This window comes from Thalassophryne amazonica, chromosome 6, assembly GCF_902500255.1.
Source record: "Thalassophryne amazonica chromosome 6, fThaAma1.1, whole genome shotgun sequence".
Lineage (NCBI taxonomy): Eukaryota > Metazoa > Chordata > Actinopteri > Batrachoidiformes > Batrachoididae > Thalassophryne > Thalassophryne amazonica.
The window spans coordinates 98368929-98396579 of record NC_047108.1 but is presented as its reverse complement, the minus strand read 5'-3'; the positions used below and the strand labels follow the sequence as shown (position 1 = coordinate 98396579).

The 27651-nt window shown below is 39.6% G+C and overlaps 1 protein-coding gene across 2 annotated transcripts in view; it reads left to right on the top strand.

Moving 5' to 3' along the window:
- Nucleotides 1-26217, top strand: part of mitfb (melanocyte inducing transcription factor b) — a 71406-nt gene extending 45189 nt beyond the window's left edge. For both annotated transcript variants that reach the window (XM_034172904.1, XM_034172903.1), the window contains exons 3-10: nucleotides 4413-4628; nucleotides 4724-4819; nucleotides 14157-14274; nucleotides 14601-14693; nucleotides 14794-14850; nucleotides 16177-16252; nucleotides 23361-23508; nucleotides 25454-26217. In XM_034172904.1, coding sequence (XP_034028795.1) covers nucleotides 4413-4628; nucleotides 4724-4819; nucleotides 14157-14274; nucleotides 14601-14693; nucleotides 14794-14850; nucleotides 16177-16252; nucleotides 23361-23508; nucleotides 25454-25828 — 1179 coding nt within the window. In that variant the 3' untranslated portion in view covers nucleotides 25829-26217. The remainder of the gene's footprint in view (nucleotides 1-4412; nucleotides 4629-4723; nucleotides 4820-14156; nucleotides 14275-14600; nucleotides 14694-14793; nucleotides 14851-16176; nucleotides 16253-23360; nucleotides 23509-25453) is intronic.
- Nucleotides 26218-27651: the final 1434 nt, after the last annotated feature.

The following is a 27651-nucleotide window of genomic DNA, read 5'->3' as shown; positions in this document are numbered from 1 at the left end:
AAAAGTCAACATTATCAAAACTACTGTCTGACAAATGCATTTTCCAGGATACATCCACAACCAGTCAGGCCAGAGAGATGATATCAAGCTTATATCAATCAGCTAAGGATTTGTAATCAAATGGTATATTGTGACATGCCAAAGGGCAGCCCTTAAATCAGACAAAGTGGACAAAATCATCTTCCTGGCAAAAAACCTGTGACGGTCTTATTTTAGTTTTGTTTGGATGTAAGAATAAGAATTTTGTTTACATTATTGCTGCAGTGTTAGAACTGCTTGCACTATACTCTGCCTCTCTTGTCTTACTGTAGCAACAACAGTTTGCCTGTTTCATCAGCATTGCTGGACAAGTTAATGTTTTGCACAATACATTTGCACTAGTTAAAGCTGTATTTACCTACTTGTATGAGGATTATTTATTGTTTTTTATAGCTTGCACAGTACATGTTGCACTATTTTTGCGGTGGCATGTTAGTTTTTGTTTTTCAAGATTTTAAATGATATTAATGTACTGTTCAATATCATATTTTTTAAACTAAAGTAAGTTCATGTGTGCTTTCTGTTTTATTTTACTTTATTAGACAAGTCAAGATTTAAAATAGAATTGCACTTAAATACATTTACAATTTTTATTGATTTTAATGTTTTGAAAAACATTACTGTGACTTGTAATTGTTATATTCAGGCGTTTCATTGCATTTTTATATTCTGTGGTGTGAATTTACAACATAACTATGTTAGCACTGTGTTGATTATCCCTAATTTTAATAAATTAGTTTATTTATTAGTGTTTCTCTTCCTTTGTATGTAATTGAAGTTATGTATGAAATCGCAATAACATAATTAAAAAATCTTGATATTCTATTTCTGCCATATCGCCCAGCCCTAGGTTTGAGTAATGTTTTGATAATGTTATGAATCTGACGACAATTGTCAGAAAAACACATTCAGGAAGGTGCGACAACTAATAGAGCTAGATTGGCTTGTACCACTTAATCGTTAATCAGAAAAAAAAAAAAAATTTCACCACTATACAGTATGCTATACACTATACAGTGACATTTTGATGACGTCACTAAAATGTCAAGAAATTATGTCACTATAGTTCATACAACATGTGCGAAAACAGGATACGCTTCAACCCCCCGTTATATATATCCAGGAGTGACATGGATGAATAAACGGCACGGTTTTGTAGGTGTAAATGTCTCCTTTGCAGCCCTGTGATACGGATTTACAGCCTACGGTGGATTCAGTTACACCTGTGGGACACATGCTAGCATGACATGCTCTCATAGAACAGATGCTACTAAACGATGCAACAATCATATCCCTCCACAGAAAATGCACAGTTACAGGATTTGACTGCCACAGAGAGACTGGCCAGTCAATCAATTGATTATGTTATACTTAGAGCATCTATAATTGCACTGTGTGGAGCAGCCACAAGGCAGATAATTATCTTGATCTTGATCATCACTGTCAGCGCCACAGATTTTAAATGTTCCTACTCCACACAAGCCAGCGCTGTGTTTTATGACGAGGCACGAAATAAGCTGCTGCAGTCTGTAGATTTTTATGTCCATTCAGTGCCTTTTTCAGTAGCTAATGGCAGTGCCCAGTTTTCTCAGGAGCAGCCAACAGTGGAGGAAATGTCAGAGAGACCTAAAGTTCATCTGGATTCTATGACCTCCTCAGCTCTGCTAATGAACCCAAATCCACAGTGCTTAAGCTGAAACAAATCAACTTAAGAAATGACTGTTATTCGTCGCTGAGTAGGACTGTTGGCTTTGAGACAAGGTGTTCCTCTTATAACTGATTTTAAACTCATCATTGTGAGATGTGAAGACACACAGCTTGCGTACAAGTGAGGAAGTTTATGCATTTTATTCTTAGTGCAGAAGCACACAAATCATCCACGGGGTTATTAAAAAAAAAAATGGGGTTAAGGCAGTGCTGGCCTGAGGGGAGTGGCCTTATAAAACAAAGACACCAGCTGTTAGCATCACATCTTGATATCAAGTGATACACCAAAAGGAGTAAATTCAGATTTTTCATAAAACAACACAAATTTCAAAAGGCTCATTGTGTCCTACCAGTGAGGTTCGTTGACATGCACAGCTAATGACATTTCTTGCCTTTTAAAAGCTGAGCCGGATAGTTCTGCCTTCTCACTAATACGCTTATTTTTTCTGCTGGACTGACGAGGAAGCAGTTACAGTCCTTTAGATAGAATTAAAACAACATCTGGTTTTTAATTAATTCATGCTACAAGATGTTTGAGATGCCTGGATATCACCTTCATGAGGTAAGTTTAAAATAATGTGGGGGTTTTTTGTTCCTGCTGAAGAGGTGCGAAAGCAGGAATTAATGATACATGGCTTGAAATGTGACTTTGTGTCAGACTGTATTCAATCTGTTTATCATCTTAAAGCCATGACAGTATATATACAACAGTGTTAATGCACACATGATATGTATCTAAATTTGGCAATGCGTTATAAATGCTGCTTTTATTTTGTAAACTAGTCAGTCTTTGCATCAGAATACTCACACAAAGTACATGCAACTATTGAAATGTAATACTAAGAACATGCTACAGCCACACGGCATCTTTGAAGTTCATTGATTTTCTGTTGAAGGATGCAAAGAAAATTGATTTATAACCAGCGTAGCCATGGGCATGAACTGAATTCATAAAATGTGGAAGATGGGAGTAGAAAACCCATCCTCGTCTAAAGAATAAATCACAGAGACGTGTGTGTATTTAGTTTTGGAAATCTCTTTTTTTTTCTTTTTTTTTGCACATCACAGTTATTACAAGCAACACCAAGTTTCATTTTGTTTTGCAACAAAATGATTTTGTTTTCACTGTGCTGTGCTCAGCCAGAAACAAGAACTGTGTGTGTCTGTGTGTATGTGTATGTATGTATGTATATATATATATATATATATATATATATATATATATATATATATATATATATATATTAAAAAAATTAAAGGAACACTTTTTAATCAGTGTATATAACATGAAGTCAATTTAGCGTCTGGAATATTGATCTGGTCAGTTAAGTAGCAGAGGAGGTTGTTAATCGAATTCAGCTGCTTTGGTGTTAATGAAATTAACAACAGGTGCACGACGGGGCAAAAATGACAGGACATCCAAAACAGGAATGCTTTTACAAGTGGAGACCACTTGCATTTTTCCCCTCCACATTTTTCTGACTGATTTCTCACCACTAGTTTTGCTTTTGGCTAGGGTCAGTGTAACTGTTGGTATCATGGTGTGGTACCCGGACCCTACAGAGGTTGCACAGGTAGTACAATTCCTCCAGGATGGCACATCAATATGTGCCATCGCCAAATGGTTTGCTGTGTCTCCCAGCACAGTCTCAAGAGCTTGGAGGAGATTCCAGGAGACAGGCAGTTACTCTCGGAGAGCTAGGCAGGGCTGTAGAAAGTCTTTAACCCATCAGCGGGACCTGTATCTGCTCCTTTGTGTCTGTCAGAGCACTACAAAATGATCTCCAGCAGGCCACTGATGTGAATGTCTCTCACCAAACAATCCGAAAACAGATTTCATCAGGGTGGTCTGAGGGCCTGCCGTCTTGTGTGGGCCCTGTGCTCACTGGCCGGCACTGTGGAGCTCAATTGGCATTTGGCTTAGAACGCCAGAATTGGCAGGTCTGACACTGGCACCCTGTGATTTTCACAGATGAGAGCAGGTTCAACCTGAGCACACGCGACAGATGGGAAATGGCCTGGAGACACCGTGGGGAACATTATGCTGCCTGCAAACATCATTCAGTATGACCAGTTTGGTTGGTCTGGGGAGGCATATCCCTGGAAGAACCCACAAACCTATACAGGGTAGATAACGGTACCCTGACTGTGATTAGGTATCGGAATGAAATTCTTGGACCTATTGTCAAACCCTACAAGCAGTTCCTGGAGGATGAAGGAATTGATACCCTGGTCCCGATCTGGGGGGAGATCCCCAGGATACCATCCATCGTCTCATTAGGAGCATGACCGACATTATCAGGCATGCATGCAAGAATGTGGGGTCCATACAAACTATTGCATAGCATTTTGAGTTGCTGCAATGACATCTTGGCAGATAGATAGATACATACATACATACACACACAGGGGATAAAACATTAGAGATTGAGCAGCTTTTGTTTGTTTTTGAGTTTGAGGTATATCAGTTGTACCTTAAAGTGTGCAAAGTACTGTATTAACCCCTTCCCCAGCTGAGGCACATTTGTATTTTCCCATCTCTGCATTAATATTAATTCCTATTATTATTATCCTGCAGCCTTCCTTGTATTAATTAGCATATACTTTGTTTTGTTTCAGTTTTTTTTCACATCCTGCTCTTTCTCCTGTCCTCTCCTCTTTTAAAGGTCCAGACTCACTTGGAGAACCCAACCAAGTACCACATCAAGCGGTCCCAGCAGCAGCAGGTGAAGCGGTACCTGGGAAAGCTTGGGTCTCAGCCTTTGAGCTTGCCCTGCCCCAACCAGTCTTCTGAGCACGGGGGAATGCCGCCAGGGCCGGGCAATAGCGCCCCTAACAGCCCTATGGCCTTATTGACCCTTAACTCTAATTGTGAAAAAGAGGTACCGATAACTGCATTCAGAATGTTTCTTTGCAAATCAGAATTTATCCAAAAAAAATAAAACCTCAGTCACGATCTGTAATGATCTTGTTTTAGATGGACGATGTCATTGACGACATTATTAGTCTGGAGTCGAGTTACAGTGACGACATCCTTGGCATGATGGATCCTGGACTTCAGATGGCAAACACGGTATGTGTAGAGTTGGCAAGTATTTTTCTCAAGGATCACCACACACTAAGAAAAAGGCAATATGACTTGGGGCTCCTTCGCACAAATACGTACAACTCCAGGGCGACTCACGGTGGTAGAGCTTCTATGAGCGCACCAGGAAACATTGCGCCGATGGGCAGGCGTGCACAGCGCCGGTGCGATGGTTCGTGCACACAAGAACACAGTGCCAGCAGCTGCATGATATGTAACCGAGTTGTTCTAAAACCGAGGCTCCGCTGTATTAATTTCTAAAATGAGAGACCCGCTCCAAACATAACCTGTCATTCATGAAAACCTGTTGAATATAGCCAGAGACTAAATGAACCTGGTTTAAAATACAGATTAATGAGCAGCAGTCTGACATTACATTGATTCTAAGTCCTAATTAACTAATCAACCTGAAGATATATTAAGATATATTGTAGAAAAGGAATAAATATGAAGATATGAAGATGTTAATTTATCCAAGAAGCTTGAATCATGCACACTTCCTCCTCTGTGCACAGAGAAACTCCCTCGCTCACGCTCACTCGTGAATGCGTGCACACACACGTACTATGAAACCCTGCAAAATCACTAAATTATCTAATGCTAGTAAAGCACATTTAATATGCAAATAATTTACCATTGAGGATATGCCCGCTAAATACCCTAGAATTGTTGAAGGCAGTTCCTGTCTCCTGCTACATCATTGCTAATCATTTATCTCATCTTCCTGGTTCTGATGGAAATCTGTAGTACAAACTGTCCTTGTTTTGTCCGTGCCATTTGGAGGTGTGGCGGTATGCTTCGCATTAAACTACCATGTCTTCTTTGAGCAGAGAAGGTTGAAAATGAGAGAATTTTGAACGGGATTAATGATTTGCTTGTTGCAGCAAACAGAGCAATCCTTTCTTGCTCACCATGGCGATCACGCGATGTAATAACATCAGCTGCATGGAGACTACAAAGACATTCTAGGTCAAATAGAAGTACTTTCATGGATACTTTTGGTTTGATCAATGGATGTACAGATGTTTGTGAGCTACAGTGAATTGTAGTTGATAAAATATTGAATATGACACAGGAGCTCTCTGTGACACTGTCCACTTGTTTGTAGACAAGTTTTTCCTTACTGGATTTTATAGAAGAGGTGGTGCCATTCACCCTGTCAGTTCTCAGAATTCTCCCTCCAAGTGTCTGAATAGCAGCAAACGTCGTCAAGAGGGCAAACAAAATATACCTAAAAGATTACATATAATGGTGTAACATTTTTGATTTTGTCTTAGTTTGTTGATGTGATCTCAGAGGGGGCCAAGAACTGGGCCACAGGCCTTTTGGCAATTTGAGTTTGAGACTACTAGTATCCATGATATTTTTGGCTGCGTACTTTTGTATTTGTTTTAAAGACACCTGGTGACCTACATTACATTGCAGTAAAGGTGTATAATATGACCCTGTTAACAGTACCAATGCAGCAGAGGAGATCTGAGAACATCAATCAGGGGCAACGTAACAAGCCCTGCTTGGGGCTGGAACCAAACTATGATGGTTTCTGCTCGTAGGCAAATTCATCACATCTTGATCATAAGACCATCTCAAAAATGTGTTGTTGTACAAGCAATAGCACAACTTGAGGCATTTGTCTTACCATCAGAGCATTCCTTCTTTCACACAAAACACATTCCTAACAGAATGTCCAGTGCTACAAGATCCAGACCGAAGGCTGCGCGCAGTTACAGCATTTAGATCAGTAGTTGTACAGCACGCCTTCTGGACAGAGCTGCGCGCATTGAAGTTGTGATGAAAACCATTTGAGCCATGAGTTGTATCCATGGTTAAAACTACAGTGTGTGGAATTTAGGGGTGTTTGTGAGTGGAAATGCTAACCGTCGGTACAAATTGGTGTGTTTTTAATAAGCGTAGAATGAACCCTTCATAGGAGCGAGCCCTCACATGGAGATCACCGTTTTTACACCACCATACTGATACATCTGCCCATCGGGACAAACTTACTTTCACATACTGTACTTACATACGTGCAAGTTTGAGAACCCTCATTTTTGTGAAATGTCGCATGATAATGTTGCTCATCACAAGAAAAGACAAGGGAGCATGAATGCCTGTCATTAAAAAGCAAAAATGTAAAAACAAATCGAAACCCAGCAGCAGCATAATGCAGTCTGCAGCCTCACCACTAGAAGGCACTAGATCCTACACAGTGTAGCTTTAACGTAAGTGTACCCTTGTGACATTCTAACTGTACCAAAATCAGATGTTATTTTAGTGGTATTTTTCTATGTGATTAGTTTTTTTGCAGGCTAGTATTACTCATTTAGCGTTCCAGAGCTACATTAAGCTCTTTTCCAGGTGCTACTATTCTTGTTGTATGGGTTTGATGATTTGTTGTTAACCAGAGATCAGAGGCGATGGCTGGATCTCTCTGGTAGTTGGTTTCTTTGGATGATCCTTGGGTACTGCTGGAACAGGTTTGTGTTGAGCAGTTACTTGGGGAGACTCGGATGGCGCCTACTACCTGCATTGTGAGGGCAGGTCAGCTGCAACATCTTGGCCATGTGGCACTTTTGTGCTGGTCCACCGCAGGTGCCTCAGTGTTGAGAACTCCAACAGCAGAAGGTCAAGGGAATGCCCACGTTTCACCTAGCTGGAACATACAGATGGCAGCTTTATGGAGGTGGGGGTGGATTGTCTGCATGAGTGATAGGGATGGGAACTGATGAACCTTTAGCAATATTAATACCATTATTGATTGCAATTATCAGCCCAATTCTGTATTGATTCTCTTGTAAAAAAAAAAAAAGTAGATTTACACAGGTTTTCAGCATCAATGCAGCTGTTCTCCTTGTTGGTAGATGTTGAGTTTGGTGTCATGACACCATTGCTAAGTAGAAGTAATCACATCCAAGTCATTCTGATGGATTGAAAAATTTGGAACCGGTGCTCTATTCCCATCCCAAGTAGGCTGTGATCAATTCAGAGTCTGGGTGGTTCCATAGTGTGGTGGATGCGGTGGCACCAGTGCATCCTCCCAGCCCTGATTCAACCTTGTAATGCCTAGTCCACATGAACACAGGTATTTTTGAAAATGTGGATAATCTGCCTTTGGTTTTAAAATATCTCTGTACTTATGAAAACACAAAAGACACTGGGCCTCATGTATCAATGTTGCGTACGGCGATATTTGAGCGTATATGGGGTGTACGCCAAAACGGCTGCGCTACTTGGCATTCATCAATGTGGTTGTTGGCGTACTGTGCGCTGAAAATATACACCAAGTCGAGAGGTGGTGTAAATTATACACCAAAATGAACCAGCACTGGAATCCACATAAAAATGAAAATGATCAACATGATAAACAGTGCCATCATACAAATCAATGCATATGTTACATAAATAACACTTTCTTGATTATGCTACATAATAATTAATACAAATCCCGCTTTTGCAGGATTGTTGGTCTCGAGCACGATCCGTGGCCACAGCGCTGACCGCAAAGAAAGCGCTGCTCGCCTTTTTCTCCAGACTTCGAGCCTGGAGCCAGAGCAGCGCTGAGCTTAACTTTATGTGGTGTGATGGTTTTAGACAATGGAATTGATATTTACAACTGTAGTGTTGTCATTCCCTTCACCCGTGCTGCAATCAGGTTTTGTCTTCTACTATCGTTTGTTACAATAAAATAAATAAAGAAATACATTTTAAAAATAAAGAAATCTGAAAAATTAGGTGTGTCTTATTAATTGAGCTAATATCCACGTCAAGAATTATTGACGTGAAAAGAATACAGTGGTCCGTCGCTATAACGCGGTTCACCTTTTGCGTCCTCGCAGTTTCGCAGATTTTTTTTGTCCAATTTTCATGCTTTTTTTACAGTGCATTGTAGTCTGCATGTCTGTTTATAAGAATCTTCTCACCCAGAAGAAAAAAGAGCGCCAACAACTACCCATAACTATGTTCTTCACTCGGAAAAAGACACCTGCAGCGAGGTTTGACTCAGTGGAAAAAGGCGCGGCGTCAGGACGAAGAGGCGCGATCAGAGGAACTGTGAAATACTCAGTCACTATTAATAATTTCTTGTGTGTCCAACCTCGTATATTGATCGTTAAAATTAAATTTGTTAGTTCTAAAAGCCATCATAATTATTTATAGGAAAACGTTCTATTTTTATTTCTCAAACAAATGTTTGGCCCTGAAAACAGGTTGGTCTTATTTTTCTACTAAGGTTTGAACTTTGAGAGTGTTTACACACGAGAGAAAAGTGAGAAAATGTTCATGCCTGATTGAGTAAAGTCTACAAAGTGGTTTTACAGGGGTTTTACAGCTTTAAAATGTCTATAATAATTGTAAAAAAATAACGCTGACTACTTCGCGGACTTCGCTTTTTGCGGGCTATTTTTAGAACGTAACTCCCGTGATAAACGAGGGACCACTGTAACACTTTTTTGATTATACTACAAAACAATTAATACGACGGCCGTGTTGACGCTATATTGGCACGCGTCGTGATTGGTGGAGTTCTTTTTCTTTGCCGTCTTCCTGTCTTCCATGTCGTAAAATGAGGGTGTGTCTGAAGCGGAGTCTGAATATTTATGGGCGTGTTCATTATAATTACGATTGTTTTCGCCCGCTGCATTTATCAAGGTCACGTCAGGCATACGCTGGAAATGGGCAGGTGCGCACTGCTTGATACATGTCACGGCAACTTTGGTGTACTTCAAACCGTAAATTTACGCCACAAGTGCGCAACGTTGATACATGAGGCCCACTGTAACATGCTGTCAAGAGCATGCCAAAACAACATGTAGTGATAATGCATTCACATAACTTCAGAAAAGGTTTTTATTAAGCTGCCATCAGATCCAGGGCGTGCCGTGTTAATATAACACCGTGCCTATTCCTAAAACCGTTATATCTTTCAGTGAAGAATATTATTGTCCATGTCGTTAACAATGAAAAATGACCATGTCTTACATTCTCAGCGACATTCTGCCATTGCAAAGTTCTGCTATGATGGTTGGCATGACTGTTATTCCTATAGTCAGCATGTTAATGCAGCAGACTCGTATATAACCACATTGGCCAGTCAGAGGCCTGGAAAAAAGACAAAAAAAAATCAAAAAAAAAAAATCAAAATTTTCCTTTTCTACACACAAATACCGAGGTCAGCGTTTTCCAAAATCTTCTCTTTGGCTATCAAAGCTGTCGAGCTCTTTTGATATTTTTAAATCAAGATTAGAAACACACCTTTTCTTGGATGCTTGCAAATGATCTTGTGAGAAATGTTTGTTGTATAGTGTCATAATATTGTTTGCATGTAACTGATTTTAAATTATTTAACTTTTTTTTACGGTTGTGATAGTATTTTTTTTGTGGGCTAGTTTTTTGTTTGTTTTTTGGTTTGTGAAGCACTTTGTTGTTGTTAAAGTACTATACAAATAAAAATATTCATATTATTATATATTACTATGTATGTATGTATGTGTATATATATATATATATATATATATATATATATATATATATATATATGTATATATTACTCACTATTATCTGTGTTGTCAAGATGAGGTTGTTTATAATTTCTGTAAATTTATAAACATAACACAAGTTTGTCACCTTCACTCATGATTTAGTCTAGATCAGTGATTTTCAACCTTTTTTGAGCCGCGGCACCCTTTTTATATTTACAAAATCCTGCGGCACACCACCAACCAAAATAATGTTATAATGCTATTACCTCTGGTTTTGCGCAAAACCAATTATCGCAATAGAAAATCGATACAGAAAACACCGCATTTCGAAAATCCCCAAGCATTTTGCGCTCTGATCTCAAGTAGGGCTGTCACGATTAGGAATTTCTGGAGACGATTAATTGTCAGACAAATAATTGCGATTGACGAATATATTGTCTATTTTTTTTTCTTTTTTCCCCCTTCTTTATATTCTACTATTGTAGTATAATTACACAACTCTGGAAGAACGTTTGGCTTCTGTGAGTGGAGAAACTGGGAATGGTGCAACATTTTTATTTTTATCTTCATTTTACATACAGTCCCAACTTTTTCTGAATTATGGTTGTTTCTGTTGCATTTCTGAAATTGTTTCTCCTCATCGGTCACGTTTTGTGCTTAAACACTGCATTAAGCTCAAGATTGAACAAATAAATACTCGTACCTTTGGAAAATAACAGCTGTTAAAGTTCAGAGTTCTCACCTGCTTTTTGTGATCTCTGCGTCTGAACATTGTTTTTTTTTTTTTTTTTGTGGCTCAGTTCATTTATATATTCTCATTTTTTAAATATGTTTTTAAAGATATTTGACCGTTTATTTCATCTCATGATCTCATAAATTCAGCATACGATGCGCACATGGTGTGAACAGGATGGTAACGGCAGAATCACACCTTTAGAGAAAGTTCAGAGAGAAGTAAAGGCAGCTTCACGTTTCCGTTTTGTTAACGTTCACTCGGGTTAAAATCCTCTCTGCTCCGCGCTCGCTGCGCACTGAACGTGTCGCGCCTGCATTCAGGAATCTCCCTCACCCACCCCCTCCCTCACAGTCTGCAGTCTGTTAACTCCGCGCGCGCGCGCACACAGGCACAGACACACACACCGACAGCTCCGCATTTTAGACGGCTTTTGAAGGAGACGGCACTGTTTTAATCGGCCGTCAGCCTCCTTGTTATTGTCCCGCCTTAAGACGAGAGCGAGGCTGCAGCACGTTTGACGCTTTATGGATAAAATAAATAATTCACGGTAATCGCGAATATGAAAAATAATCGTGAATATGAAAAATACCCACGGCACCCCGACGATCGATCACGGCACCCTAGGGTGCCGCGGCACCCCGGTTGAGAATCACTGGTCTAGATGACAAAATAAGGCACCTTAACACTTGTAAGAATTTAATTTCCTCACTGGCACGCAATCTGACATGCCATTGAGTAAACTGGTTGTTAACCCGTGTAAACTGCACATGAACTGTACGCGGCTGTGAGCCAGTAAGCAAAGAAAACTTTGAAATGTTCAAAACCTGGCACGCATTCTTTTTGTGAACTAGTCGTGAACATTGCCCAACCTATTCGAAAACACTGTCACTGCTTGTCAACGTGTCTCATTGCAGCAGCGCATCTGAACAATTGCAAAGAGATGTTACATCTATAATAAACATAATTTTACATATAGAGTATCTACCTCATAAGAAGGAATAAAACTGTTTTACTAATCCATCACAATATATATATTATCAATAATCACCTTTAAGACAATTCCAAATGCATTCTCCACTGCACGATGCGCACAAGAGAAGCTGTAATTTCTCTGTGATCCTGGGAGCGATGACAGATGGTTTCATCGGCCAAGTTATGAGAGCAAATGCATCACTGGCTATGAATTGACTATTTTATATAATGTGGCATCAAATGGGACAAAGCACAGCATCCAGTGGGACAAAACGGGTCGCATTGGCAAGATGAATTGCACAGCAGTGTATGGATCAAACTCATGCAAGTGTCAAGGTGCATAGACACTCACTAATCCAATAGTTTTATGTAATTTGTCCTGCAACATAGACATAGATACAACCCTAATTCCAATGAAGTTGGGACATTGTGTAAAATGTAAATAAATACAGAATACAATGATTTGCCAATCCCCTTCAACATATATTCAATTGAATGCACCACAATGACAAGATATTTAATGTTCAAACTGATAAACTTTATTGTTTTGTGCAAATATTTGCTAATTTTGAAATGGATGACTGCAACACGTTTCAAAAAAGATGGGACAGTGGTATGTTTACCACTGTGTTACATCATCTTTCCTTCTAACAACACTCAACAAGCTTTGTGACACGAATTTGAGTGTCATGATTGGGTATAAAAAGAGCATCCCCAAAAGGCTCAGCCGTTCACAAGCAAAGATGGGGCGAGGATCACCACTTTGTCAACAACTGCATGAAAAATGTTTCTCAAAATTCAGTTGCAAGGAATTTAGGGATTCCATCATCTACAGTCCATAATATAATCAGAAAATTCAGAGAATCTGGAGAACTTTCTACATGTAAGCGGCAAGGCCTAAAACCAACATTGAATGCCCGTGACCTTTGATCCCTCAGGCGGCACAGCATTAAAAAACGACATCATTGTGTAAAGGATCTTACCGCGTGGGCTCAGGAACACTTCAGAAAACCATTGTCAGTGAACACAGTTTGTCGCTACATCTACAAGTGCAAGTTAAAACTCTAATATGCAAAGCGAAAGCCATACATCAACAACATCCAGAAACGCCGCTGCCTTCTCTGGGCCTGAGCTCATTTGAAATGGACAGACATAAAGTGGAAAAGTGTGCTGTGGTCTGATGAGTCCACATTTCAAATTGTTTTTGGAAATCATGAACGTTGTGTCCTCCGGACAAAAAAAGGAAAAAGACCATCCAGAATGTTACCAGTGCAAAATTCAAAAGCCAGCATCTGTGATGGTATAGGGGTGTGTTAGTGTTCATGGCATGGGCAACGTACACATCTGTGATGGTACCATCAATGCTGAAAGGTACATCTAGGGTTTGGAGCAACACAAGCTGCCATCCAAGCAAGGTCTTTTTCAGGGACGTCCCTGCTTATTTCAGCAAGACAATGCCAAGCCACATTCTGCACGTGTTACAGCAGCGTGGCTTCGTAGTAAAAGAGTGCGGGTACTAGACTGGCCTGCCTGCAGTCCGGACCTGTCGTCTATTGAAAATGTGTGACACATTATGAAGCGCAGAATTGGACAGTGGACACCCCGGACTGTTGAACAACTGAAGTCGTACATCAAGCAAGAATGGGAAAGAATTCCATCTACAAAGCTTCAACAATTAATGTCCTCAGTTCCCAAATGCTTAAGAAGGAAAGGTGATGTAACACAGTGGTAAACATACCACTGTCCCAGCTTTTTTGAAACATGTTGCAGGCATCCATTTCAAAATGAGCAAATATTTGCTCAAGTTTATCAGTTTGAACATTAAATATCTTGTCTTTGTGGTGTATTCAACTGAATATAGGTTGAAGAGGATTTGCAGATCATTGTATTCTGTTTTTTACATTTTACACAACGTCCCAACTTCATTGGAATTGGGGTTGTACAAAGGAACACAAAATATCGTGTCATTGAAAGAGCTGGATTGATATGACACATATGAACTGGCACACGGGAAATATAACACATTTATTTTGTGTTTTTGTATTTATTCCAATCCTTTGTGTTACAATCCTGCCAGTGCGGTGTAGTCGTTTGGCCTGTAGTGATGATGTGTGAGGGTACAGTGGTGTGTTCTCTGCAGATTCTTGTCCCTGCTAACCCCATGGACATGTACGGTAATCAGGGAATGCCCCAGCAAGGTCTGCCCATCAGCAACTCCTGCCCCGCCAACCTGTCCAACATCAAAAGGGAATACTCCGGTGAGCGCCACAGCCACGCCACCCACTGCCGCAGACCCCACGCCAACATGCACTGACACACATTGTCACTGGCCTAGCTGCTGGTTTCAAAACTTTGAAATTACACTACTGCATCCAACACTGTACTGAAAGAGGTTTTACTCTCCAGGCCTTTTGGGTACGGGCGGCCTTGATCGGCTCTTTTGTAATTGGTCTAATTGCTTGTAAAGTTTCTGTGTGACGGCGTGTCGTCGACACTGCTGCTTATTATCTGAACAAGTTAATGAGTGTGTGTGTGTGCATTCTGGACATTGTGATATTGAAACCATTCTTTTTTTATCACACAGTCTCACAATCACCAGCCATCATGCACATGCTGGATAAATCTGGATCCTGTGGCAAATTTGACAACTATCAACGGCCTGAAGGCTTCCCAGTGGGTACGTCTGCTTATTTCCATTCAAAATCTCAAAATTAGCTGTTCTTGTAATTTTTCTTTGTTCCTGTAAAGTTGTTGCTCACTCAGATGTCTTTTTCCAGAGGCTGAAGTGAGAGCTCTGGCAAAGGAAAGACAGAAGAAGGATAACCACAATTTGAGTGAGTGTGAACTTCTTAATAAGAGGTGCTTCTGAAATGCAGACGTGGTTATTTGTGATATTATCAATTGTAAAATTAATAAATAATCCATACAATTGTCACTTGCTGTGATTTCAGTTTATTGCAATAATTGATGAAAAATGAAACAAAGAAATCATTATAAACTTTGATGCTGGTCCATTTTGTCCAAGACAGTTAGTTTTTATGTTTTCGGTCGCGTTTGTTTGTTTGTCTGTCTGTCTGTCTGTTTGTCAGCAGGATAACTCAAAAGGCTTTGAATGGATTTTGAAGAACTTTTGTGGAGTGGTTGGAAATGACAATAGGAACAAGTGATTCAATTTTAGTGGTGATCCCGATCACCATCCGGATCCCGATGCTAACGCGTTAGCATGTCTATGGCATTTTCAATGTTAAAAGTTAGCATTAAGCAGTTGCAGCTGTCATCACGTTCGGGTGCATTTGTTTTCAAATTGTAATATTTCTTAAATTTATTTCTGTTTATAGAAATTTTGTGGAGTAGTTGGAAATGACAACAGTGACCCTATGGCCTTGTTTAGACAAGTGTTTCAGAAATGTTAAAAAATTCATATATTTGCAGTTTAGTTGAATCAAGGGCGTAGGTTTGGTCTCAGCTTTGGTAGGGACAATACCAACACTGCACCGGAGCCACCCATCCTCTGCGCTCTGGGACCTCCCACTTGACAAATTAAGCACTGCCTGCCACGAGATGCGCTTTGTTTACGTCCATGTGAGAAGAACGTGAGGTAATGAAATTGCAACATGGGTAACCCTGTCACTCTGGCACGTCGAAAACACAAAACGTGACGACTAAAATTATAGTATCGAGTTCGCAAAAAAATAGTGAATGATTTTGTTATATAAAAAAATTCTAAATATTGGTAGGGACTATTTTGCCATCCCAAAATATTGGTTGTGACTTGTCCCTATGGTCCATATGCAAACCTACGCCCCTGAGTTGAATAATAAATTGAATTTTGTCTCTTATTTTTTTATTTTTTTATTTTTTTTGTCTGTAAGCACATGCAATATCAATATCAGTGCTCAGATGACAGCAGCTTCTGGGAAAGGTGCAAGTTGCAATAATCTGTGATGCCAAGCGCTAAGGATACATGCTATCCAGTCACAGCAGATGAAACTTTTTTTTTACTACTGAGCAAACATCATTGTTAGACTTTTTTAGGTTCAATGATTCCACAGCGTGTATGTGTTATGGCGTCAGTGACCCCATGGCCTTGGCGGAGGTTTGCACTCTCTGAGTGCTTCTAGTTTTATGTAATATATTTCTCTCCTGTTTTTCTTGTGTAGTTGAGAGAAGACGACGGTTTAACATCAATGATCGAATCAAAGAATTGGGGACCTTAATTCCAAAGTCGAATGACCCGTGAGTTAATTCATACTTTTTTCTTTTACAAATTCCTGTTTGAATTTTTGCTTATTTTATTTATATCCAAAACATGGCTCACCAATACATCTATCGAGTTAGTTATTTGGCTCTACATTCATATCGACTGGAGAGGCCTGGAAAATATTACATTTACTTGTGTAAAGATTACCAACAGACTTCCACTATCACAATGAAAGACTTTGTTTTATAAAATAACAATAATAATAATAATAAATTTAAAAAAACTACCTTTAAAGAATGCCCAGCTGTATACATATAAAAACACAAAAGCATTTCCTGTTGAGATATATATATATATATATATATATATATATATATATATATATATATATATATATATATATATATAACTAATTCATGCATTTATTTCCTCTAGGCTGGACTATTGTAATTCATTATTATCAGGTTGTCCTAAAAGTTCCCTAAAAAGCCTTCAGTTGGTTCAGAATGCTGCAGCTAGAGTACTGACGGGGACTAGCAGGAGAGAGCATATCTCACCCGTGTTGGCCTCTCTTCATTGGCTTCCTGTTAATTCTAGAATAGAATTTAAAATTCTTCTTCTTACTTATAGGGTTTTGAATAATCAGGTCCCATCTTATCTTAGGGACCTCATAGTACCATATTACCCCATTAGAGCGCTTCGCTCTCAGACTGCGGGCTTACTTGTAGTTCCTAGGGTTTGTAAGAGTAGAATGGGAGGCAGAGCCTTCAGCTTTCAGGCTCCTCTCCTGTGGAACCAGCTCCCAATTCAGATCAGGGAGACAGATACCCTCTCTACTTTTAAGATTAGGCTTAAAACTTTCCTTTTCGCTAAGGCTTATAGTTAGGGCTGGATCGGGTGACCCTGGACCATCCCTTGGTTATGCTGCTTTAGACGTAGATTGTGGGGGGTTCCCATGATGCACTGTTTCTTTCTCTTTTTGCTCCGTATGCATCACTCTGCATTTAATCATTAGTGATCGATCTCTGCCCCCCTTCACGGCATGTCTTTTTCCTGGTTTTTTCCCTCAGCCCCAACCAGTCTCAGCAGAAGACTGCCCCTCCCTGAGCCTGGTTCTGCTGGAGGTTTCTTCCTGTTAAAAGGGAGTTTTTCCTTCCCACTGTTGCCGGGTGCTTGCTCATAGGGGGTCGTTTTGACCGTTGGGGTTTTTTATAATTATTGTATGGCCTTGCCTTACAATATGGAGCGCCTTGGGGCAACTGTTTGTTGTGATTTGGCGCTATATAAGAAAAAAGTTGATTGATTGATTGATTGATATATATATATATATATATATATATATATATATATATATATATATATATATATAATCATAAGTCATAAAACAATAAAAAAATGTAAGTAAATTTCTTTGATAAAAATTTGACAAAATTTGAAAAATGAATCTATATTTTGAGTATAAGTCTCACTTGTCAAAAATGCCTCTTCAAGACCCAAAAATCATATATAAGTCGTACCGTAATATCAAGTTGCACCTTTTTTCTGTATTATCAGCTCTTTAATTTGTTTAATTTGTGCATTGTCGGACAGTAGTTTTTATTATTGACATTTACAGTGCGTCTGGAAAGTATTCAGAGCACTTCACTTTTTCCACATATTGCTATGTTACAGCCTTATTCCAGATTGAATGAAATTATTTTTTTCCTCAACATTCTACACACTATACACCATAATGACAATGTGAAAAGTTTTTTTTTTGTTTTTTTTTGCAAATTGATAAAAAAAAAAAAAAAAGGAAATCACATGTACATAAGCATTCACAGTCTTTGCCATGAAGCTCAAAATTAAGCTCAGGTGCATCCTGTTTCCACTGATCATCGTTAAGATATTTCTACGGCTTAATTGGAGTCCACCTAGGGCACCTTCAGTTGATTGGACATGATTTACAAAGGCACACACCTGTCTACATACGAGGGCTGTCAATAAAGTTACGGTCCTTTTTATTTTTTTCAAAAACTATATGGATTTCATTCATATGTTTTTACGTCAGACATGCTTGAACCCTCGTGCGCATGCGTGAGTTTTTCCACGCCTGTCGGTGACGTCATTCGCCTGTGAGCACTCCTTGTGGGAGGAGTCGTCCAGCCCCTCGTCGGAATTCCTTTGTCTGAGAAGTTGCTGAGAGACTGGCGCATTGTTTGATCAGAATTTTTTCTAAACCTGTGAGACACATCGAAGTGGACACGGTTCGAAAAATTAAGCTGGTTTTCAGTGAAAATTTTAACAGCTGATGAGAGATTTTGAGGTGATTCTGTCGCTTTAAGGACTTTTCACGGTGTGAGACGTCGCGCAGCGCTCTCAGGCGGCGTCATCAGCCTGTTCAAGCTGAAAACCTCCACATTTCAGGCTCTATTGATCCAGGACGTCGTGAGAGAACAGAGAAGTTTCAGAAGAAGTCGGTTTCAGCATTTTATCCGGATATTCCACTGTTAAAGGAGATTTTTTTAATGAAAGACGTGCGGACGGGTCCGCGCGTCGGGACGCAGCCGACACGGTGCGGCGGCACAGGAAAAACACCTCCGTGTTGATAACCATTTGTAAAATCCAGGTGGCTTTTGATGGCTTTCAGTGGAGTGAGTATATGAGAAATTGTTTAACAGGCAGGACATGTTCCAACTTGTCCTTAAGGCTTTCAACAGAGGTGTTTTTCCTGTGGCGGAGCGTCGCGGCGGCTGCGTCCCGACGCGCGGACCCGTCCGCACGTCTTTCATTAAAAAAATCTCCTTTAACAGTGGAATATCCGGATAAAATGCTGAAACCGACTTCTTCTGAAACTTCTCTGTTCTCTCACGACGTCCTGGATCAATAGAGCCTGAAATGTGGATGTTTTCAGCTTGAACAGGCTGACGACGCCGCCTGAGAGCGCAGCGCGACGTCTCGCACCGTGAAAAGTCCTTAAAGCGACAGAATCACCTCAAAATCTCTCATCAGCCGTTAAAATTTTCACTGAAAACCAGCTTAATTTTTCGAACCGTGTCCACTTCGATGCGTCTCACAGGTTTAGAAAAAATTTTGATCAAACAACGCGCCAGTCTCTCAGCAACTTCTCAGACAAAGGAATTCCGACGAGGGGCTGGACGACTCCTCCCACAAGGAGTGCTCACAGGCGAATGACGTCACCGACAGGCGTGGAAAAACTCACGCACGCGCACGAGGGTTCAAGCATGTCTGACGTAAAAACATATGAATGAAATCCATATAGTTTTTGAAAAAAATAAAAAGGACCGTAACTTTATTGACAGCCCTCGTATAAGGTCCCATAGTTGACAGCACATGTCAGAGTACAAGCCAAGCATGAAGTCAAAGGAATTGTCTGTAGACAATTTAGACAAGATTGTCTCGAAGTAACAAATCTGAGTAAGGGTACAGAAACATTTCTGCTGCCTTGAAGGCTCAGTGAGCACAGTGGCATCCATCATCTGAAAATGGATGAAGTTCAAATCCACCAGGACTCTTCCTAGAGCTGGCTGCCCATCTAAACTGAGCGATCAGGGGAGAAGAGCCTTAGTCAGGGAGGTGACCAAATACCTGATGGTCACTCTCTGAGAGCTCCAGCATTCCTCTGTGGAGGGAGGAGAACCTTCCAGAAGGACAGCCATCTCTGCAGCAATCCACCAAGGATTCTCTACCATACAGGCCTCTATGGTAGAGTGGCCAGACGGAAGCCACTCCTTAATAAAACGCACATGGCAGCCCACCTGGAGTTTGCCAAAAGGCACCTGAAGGACTCTCAGACCATGAGAAACAAAATTCTCTGGTCTGATGAGTCAAAGATTGAACTCTTTGGTGGCCAGGCACCGTATTTGGAGGAAACCAGGCACCATCCCTACAGTGAAGCATGGTGGTGGCAGCGTGATGCAGCTTGAGAGGTGCTGTAAAGAGGAATGGACAAAACTGCCCAAAGATAGGTGAACCAAGTTTGTGGCATCTTATTCAAGAAGACTTGAGGGTGCATCAACAAAGTATTGAGCACAGGCTGTGAATACTTACGGACACGTGATTTTCTTATTTTTAGTAAATTTGCATAACTTTAAAAAAAAATCATGTTGTCATTATGGGGTGTTGTGTGTAGAATTATGAAGGGAAAAAATGTATTTACTCCATTTTGGAATAAAGCTGTAAGATTGAAAAAAAAGGGGAGAAAGTGTGGAAAAGTGAAGTGCAGTGAATACTTTCCAGGATGCACTGTATTCTGTTATTACTAGAGATTCATTTGTTTAGTGCTTTGATTTGTGGGAACAGCTCACAGAAATAGTTATAATAATAATAATAGTAGTTGTTATTAATAACAAAAGTGAGATTTTTTGGTAGGATTGAAAGATGCAGTACCTCCCAAACTGGTGAAAAGCAAATGAACAAATAAACAAAAAGCAATTTATACTTCAGAAATAAGATATACAAGATTTTTCCAAGTGCCCACAAGTGTTACCAGTATTGGAGGGAAAATGGACTCCACATACTGTTTCTTTTTCTGTTCTGTCTTTCTGTCTCGACTGTGTCATTCCATTCTTTCCGTGCTCTTCTCTCTCTCCCAGCCTGCAGTTGAGTCAAAGTAGAGTGGTGTTCAAAAGTTCTATGTTTTTTTAATGTTGCTGTTGATGTCGGTCATTCAAGGTTTAACAGTTACACTGAGGATTGCAGAATTTTTGGTTTTCAACAGCATTTGGATGGAGAAAATTGTTTTTTTGGTGCATTTTTAAATGAGAAATGTAGAATAAAGCAGTTTGGATGAAAACTCATGTTTCAGTTTAGATTTAGATTATTTCATTTTATTTATTTATTTTTTTGGTGACAGAAGTGTTTGTTGAAAGTGGTTTGTTCAAAACCTCTTGGAATTTGAAAACCAGGCATATACAGTTGTATGTAAAAGTTTGGGCACTCCTGATGATTTCCATGATTTTCCTTTATAAATCATTGGTTGTTTGGATCAGCAATTTCAGTTAAATATATCATATAGCAGACAAACAGTGATAATTGAGAAGTGAAATAAAGTCTATAGGATTTACAGAATGTGTGCAATAATTCTTTAAACAAAATTAGGCTGGTGTATAAATTTGGGCACACCAACAGAAAAAAAAACAATATTTAGGAGATCCTCCTTTTGCAAAAATAACAGCCTCTAAATGCTTCCTATAGCTTCCAATGAGAGTCTGGATTATGGTTGAAGGTATTTTGGACCATTCTTCTTTACAGAACATCTCAGGTTTGTTGGTCTCCAAGCATGGACAGCCCGCTTAAAATCACACCATAGATTTTCAATAATATTCAGGTCTAGGGGCTGAGATGGCCATTCCAGAATGTTGTACTTGTTCCTCTGCATGAATGCCTTAGAAGATTTTGAGCTGTGTTTGAGGTCGTTGTCTTGTTGAAAGATCCAGCCCCGGCGCAACTTCAACTTTGTCACTGATTCTTGAACATTATTCTCAAGAATCTGCTGATATTGACTGTAATCCATGTGATCCTCAACTTTAATAAGATTCCCAGTACCTGCACTGGTCACACAGCCACACAGTATGATGTAGCCACCTCCAAATTTTACTGTAGGTAGCAAGTGTTTTTCTTGGAATGCTGTGTTCTTTTTCAGCCATGCATACCACCCTTGTTATGTCCAAATAACTCAATTTTACTTTCATCTGTCCACAGCACCTTATTCCAAAATGAAGCTGGTTTGTCCAAATGTGCTTTAGCATACCTTAAGCGACTCTGTTTGTGTTGTATATGCAGAAAAGGCTTCCTCTACATTACAGTATCATACAGCATTTCCTTGTCTAAAGTGCACTGTATAGTTGAACGATGCACAGAGACACTATCTGCAGCAAGATCATCTTGTAGGTCTTTGGAGCAGGTCTGTGGGTTGACTATGACTGTTCTCACCATCCTTCGCTTCAGCTTATCTGAGATTTTTCTTGGTCTGCCACTTCGGCCTTAACTAATACTGTGCCTGTCTTCCATTTCCTCACTATCTTCCTCACAGTGGAAACTGACAGCTGAAATCTCTGAGACAGTGTTTTGTATCCTACCCCTAAACTATGATGTTGAACAATCTTTGTTTTCAGGTCATTTGAGAGTTGTTTAGAGGCTCCCATGTTGCCACTCATTAGAAGAGATGCAAAGAGGAAAAATATTTGTAAATGGCCACCTTAAATACCCTTTCTCATGATTGGATTCACCTGTGTAAGGAGGTCAAGGGTCAATGAGCTTACCAAACCAATTTTGTGTTCCAATAATTAGTGCTAAATGTATTCAAATCAATAAAATGATAAGGGTGCCCAAATGTATGTACCTGCCTAATTTTGTTTAAACAATTATTGCACACTTTCCGTAAATACTAGAAACTTCATTTCACTTCTCAAATATCAGTGTGTTCATCTGCTATATGATATATTTAACTGAAATTTCTTATCCAGACAACCAATGATTTATAAAGGAAAATCATGAAAATTAGCAGCAGTGCCCAAACTTTACATACCACACTGTATGTATGTATGTATATATATATATATATATATATATATATATATATATATATATATATTACTGCTTTTGGCTGTGATAAATGGTGTAATTGTGGTTATTTAATCATTTGTTTAGTTATTTGTAAAAGGAAGGCTGGTTTAAAACCTTTCAGCAGGTTGCGGAACTCATGGATAATGGATAAATGTAGCTAAGTGAATAAAGTTAATTATGTGAACACAGAGGATTTATTGTTGATTAGATAAGCATGATAATCTAAAAATATATAAACTTTTGTTTTGAATTGAAATTTATCACAATAATTTCCATTTCCGTTTCAACAGTCAGGCTACACTATGAATAAAAATGGGTTTTCCCTTCAAAATTTCCAACCTTCAGTAAGTCAGTCACCTCACGATCATCCTCAAGACTGCTTTCTCACCTGGGACCTCAGACTCAGAACTGTTAGAGCAAACACTTCTCTTTATTTGTTGTCGTGACCTGAACAACTGCCTCTGTGATGCTGTAAGAACACGAATGTGACCAGTTGATTCCTAGCTGCCCACTTAGAATGTTAGATTTTCCCTGTGTTGAGGTCACTGTTTGATATTGGTCATCTGTGGTGTTCAGGGACATGCGCTGGAATAAAGGCACCATCCTAAAGGCTTCAGTGGACTACATCAGGAAGCTACAGCGGGAACAGCAAAGGGCCAAAGAGCTGGAGTGTCGTCAGAAGAAACTAGAACATGCCAATCGGCATTTGATGTTAAGGATACAGGTATGAAATGCTTGTCGAACCTATCAGCTTCATAGCAGAGGTGAAATGTGGGTTGCCTTAGATCACGATGGTGGGGGTGTTGGAACCTATCCCAGTGGTCATTTGATGAGAGGCAGGGTACACCCTGGACAGGCCGCCAGTCTATCACAGGGCCACATGTAGACAAACACATTCACTCTCTCACTCACATCTACAGTTCAATTAAAGTCACCACTTCATCAAACCCGGATGTCTTTGGAAGTGGTAGGAAGCAAATATGGGGACAACATGCAAATATGGGGACAACATGCCAACTCCACACAGAAAGGACCAGTTTGGACTGAAACTTGGGACCTTCTCACTGTCAGGCAACAGTGACTGCTAATCATTAAGCCCCTTCATGTGGAACCAGTACCTCCAAATGATTCTTCTGAGGTATTGTACTTTGCATGTGGTCTTAATTTTTAACTGATATTTCTCAAAAATTACATCATGTCCTCAGCTGACCCTCAGTCATTCCACCAATTTGGTCCAAATGATGTCAAAACTCTTCAAGCTAGTTTGTACACACACAAATGACTGAACACACAGGACCGAAACAATACCTCCACACGTGTGAGTCACACGTGGGATGGGTATCGATAAGATTTTATTGATATCAGTACCATTATCGATTCCCTTATCGATACCTCTTGTGAATTTTTTGTGTACTAAAAGTAGGCTTTACAGGTTTTCTATGTCAGCGGGTCAAAGAGCTTTTTCTTATTGTGCACCCGCTCTGTGGAATGGTCTTCCTGCGACCGTGAGGCAGTCGGAGTCCGTGGACATTTTTAAGTCAAGACTTAAAGCCTATTTTTATTCTCTTTCTTATGAATAGTTTTTATTTTTATCTGTTTTATTGTTTTACTTCTGTTTTTAATTATGTATTTGAATTTTTACATTTTTATTTATTTATTTTAATTTTTTACTGTTCTATGTGAGATGCCTTGAGACGGCTTCTGTTGTGATTTGGCGCTTTATAAGCTGATTAAATTGAATTGAAATTGAACAACATTTTATTGAGTCTTAAAGTAATAAATATGAAATTGGTCACTGGATCCATAAACTTTGGACATAATAAACTGTACATGATGGATCCTTGATCTCTGGACATAAATAGAAATAAACAAAATCTGTAGTTTTTTGTCAAAAGCTTTTCATTTCAGACATTATTGGCATTAATGTCTTTCCATATGTCTGAGCTGAGCTCTTGCAGCTGGCTGTGCTGCACGTCAGGATGTAATTCATAAAGAATACAGCACATCTCATTTTGGGAGGAAAAACATTTTAGTCTATTGTAGTTTCTTGTCTGTATTACAGCATTTGTAAAGAGGTGTCATTTTATTTAAAGCGGCGATTCGTTTTGAAGTTATTAATTCCGACTGGACTCTGTCTCGGCAGAGAGCCGCGCAGCGTTTGGAGCTGTGTCAACAGAACGGAGGAGAATTCTCGTTTCTTGACCATAACAAGACAAGAGTCCCAGTTAGTCACTTTAATACACACAAAAGGTGTGTCGCACTGCAGAAACGGTTGATTACAGACCCGCTGCAGGGTCTGTAATCAACATAGAGGAATGATCATTTTCCCGACAAACACCCTCAAAAACAACGGCTGCTCTGAAGGACCGATAAGGGAATCGTTAAGCAAAAAGGCTATTGATATCGGTGGATCGAATAATTTCTTAACAATACTCGAAAAGAACCGGTTCTCGATACCCAACCCTATGTGTGACCATACGCAGATATATAAAAAAAAAAATAAAAAATCAATGAGTGAAGATCCACTTGAGCCATCAGGATGTGATTGGCAGAAGATGTTTCCATAGATGTCAGATGAATCCAGCTTTAAAGCAGGGAACAGATGAGGGTCTGCAGTCATACTGAAGGTTCTTCACTGATGAAGAAACTTGTCTCTCTTTGATTTCAAGGAGTTAGAGATGCAGGCTCGGGCTCACGGACTCGCCATCGTGAATTCCACGCCGTGTTCCGCTGACCTCGGAGCCCGGACCATCAAACAGGAGCCCTCTATCGGAGACTGTCATCGGGACATGTACCAGCTCCACCCTTACCGCCAGCACCACCCTGGCTGCGCCTCAGATGCACCCAGCAGCCTGGAGCTAAACGAAGGCCACTATACCGTTCACGCCAAGGCGGAGTCCAAACTGGGTGACATCCTCATGGAGGACACCCTGTCGCCGGTGAGAGGGGGGGACCCGTTGCTCTCCTCCGTCTCCCCAGACACGTCACCTTACAGCAGCTGTAAGAGCAGCGTCAGCATGGATGAGAAGGAGCAGGGCTGTTAGCACCCGCTACTGGAACACGCCCCACCTGCATCTTCACCGTCTCCATTCTGCTTCCAGCGTTCACGTGAGCTGCTAATGCGCGCTGAGCTACTGGAGAAGCTTCTCTTCTTCATATTGTCAGTTTCCTTCTCCGTTTGTGTTTAATGTATTGCCTCATTATACCTTCAACCTTAATTTCAAGGACTGATTTTTAAAGTACCAGTTTGATTAGTTTAATCAATATGTTGGTGACAATGAGCTATAAAATAGATGTTTTTATATTTTAAAAAATATTCCTATGTATATCTTTAGACAGAGCTTCTGCTTATTTCTACTGATTCCAAAGAATCTTGGGAAGTTCAAAATCACAGTCAGAAATACAGATTCAAAGCTTTTTAAATCACTAGCAATAATAGAAGACATATATATAGTGCTTTACACTCCTTGTGTCTTAGGTAGAACTTGAATGTGCCAATGCCTTATTAAGACGTGTGCACAACATCAGTGTTGTTTTTGCTACGCACATTTTTTTTTTTTTTTTTGGTCAGTCTTTCAGTTGAACTTTCTTTTCTGACAAATATTAATCATTGTAGATTATGATTTTATTTCTGTATCGAGGTACCCGTGACTTTATGTACACATTCCCGTCAAATTATTTATTATTAGATGTTAATAACTACATAAAACATTTTAAAAACGTATGCCCTGCCTCCTTCCAAATAAATGAACAAAATAGGCATATATCATGATTAATTTTAATCTTTAGTTTGTTCTCACTATGAGATATTTTGTAGTCTGTCTTAACACTGATAAATCTTTAAAATTTGTAGTGTGGATTGGTCCTGCAGTGTGCAAGTTGGACATTCCTCAATGAAGTACTAAAACACAACTATTTTTTAAAAAGCAAAGGGTTTGTGTTGTGTAGAATCAAGTTCTGTCTTTATTTAACGATTAAGTATGTTTGGAGTTTTATATTAAGCATCCTCAAAGTCCGACAATCCCAAGATTTTGCATGTCGAAAGTACTCTGCTATAAGCAAATCTTTGGCCTGAAACAGCTCATTTTAGACTTCTGTTACATATGTCACGGAGGCCTACATGAACTCCTGCTTGCGCTGTTGGACACGCCCACTGAGCAGATTTGCACTTTTCATAACACTTTGAAAATAGTCTGTGAGGGAGAGAAAAGCATGAAGATGAAAAATAGACTAGAGTACATTCATCATTCGCTGAAGCAGCCAGTGATGAGTAGCTTGGCCGCCATCTTGTTTAACAAAAAAAATGAAAGTACGAATTATAAACAAAGCAATGTACGTACAGGTTGCACCAAAAACATTTGTGGGCAACAGTCATCCAGTCCACTGGCTAACTACTGAAATCTTTCAAGCCGGAATCATAACAAGGTCACAGCTATTGCTTGGGTGCTACAGATGCAACTGAAAGTTTGAAGCCATCATAGTGATAAATATTAGAGCACTTATAAAAATCAAATCAGTTATTTACAGAGAAGGGCTACTAGAGTCCATTTGCAATCACAGATTTTCACCCAAAAATGCAACAACACTAAAAACGGTGGCAATTCAAGAGGGTGGATGAATATATCGCATCAATGACTTTGGTGTCTGCTCTCGTCCTTTTTTTCATCTCTATGCAAACAGGATAATATTTGTAAGAAAGAGGGTATGGCAAGAAGGCACTTCCTTTCCATTTAAAGTGACGCGCACAGAAACAAGCTTGATTTGTTATTGTTAATATTGTTTTAATTTATCATTATTGTTATGACACATCAGCTCAGATTCTGCGGAGTATTTTTAGCTACAAACTTTAAATATGTATGTTTAGCAC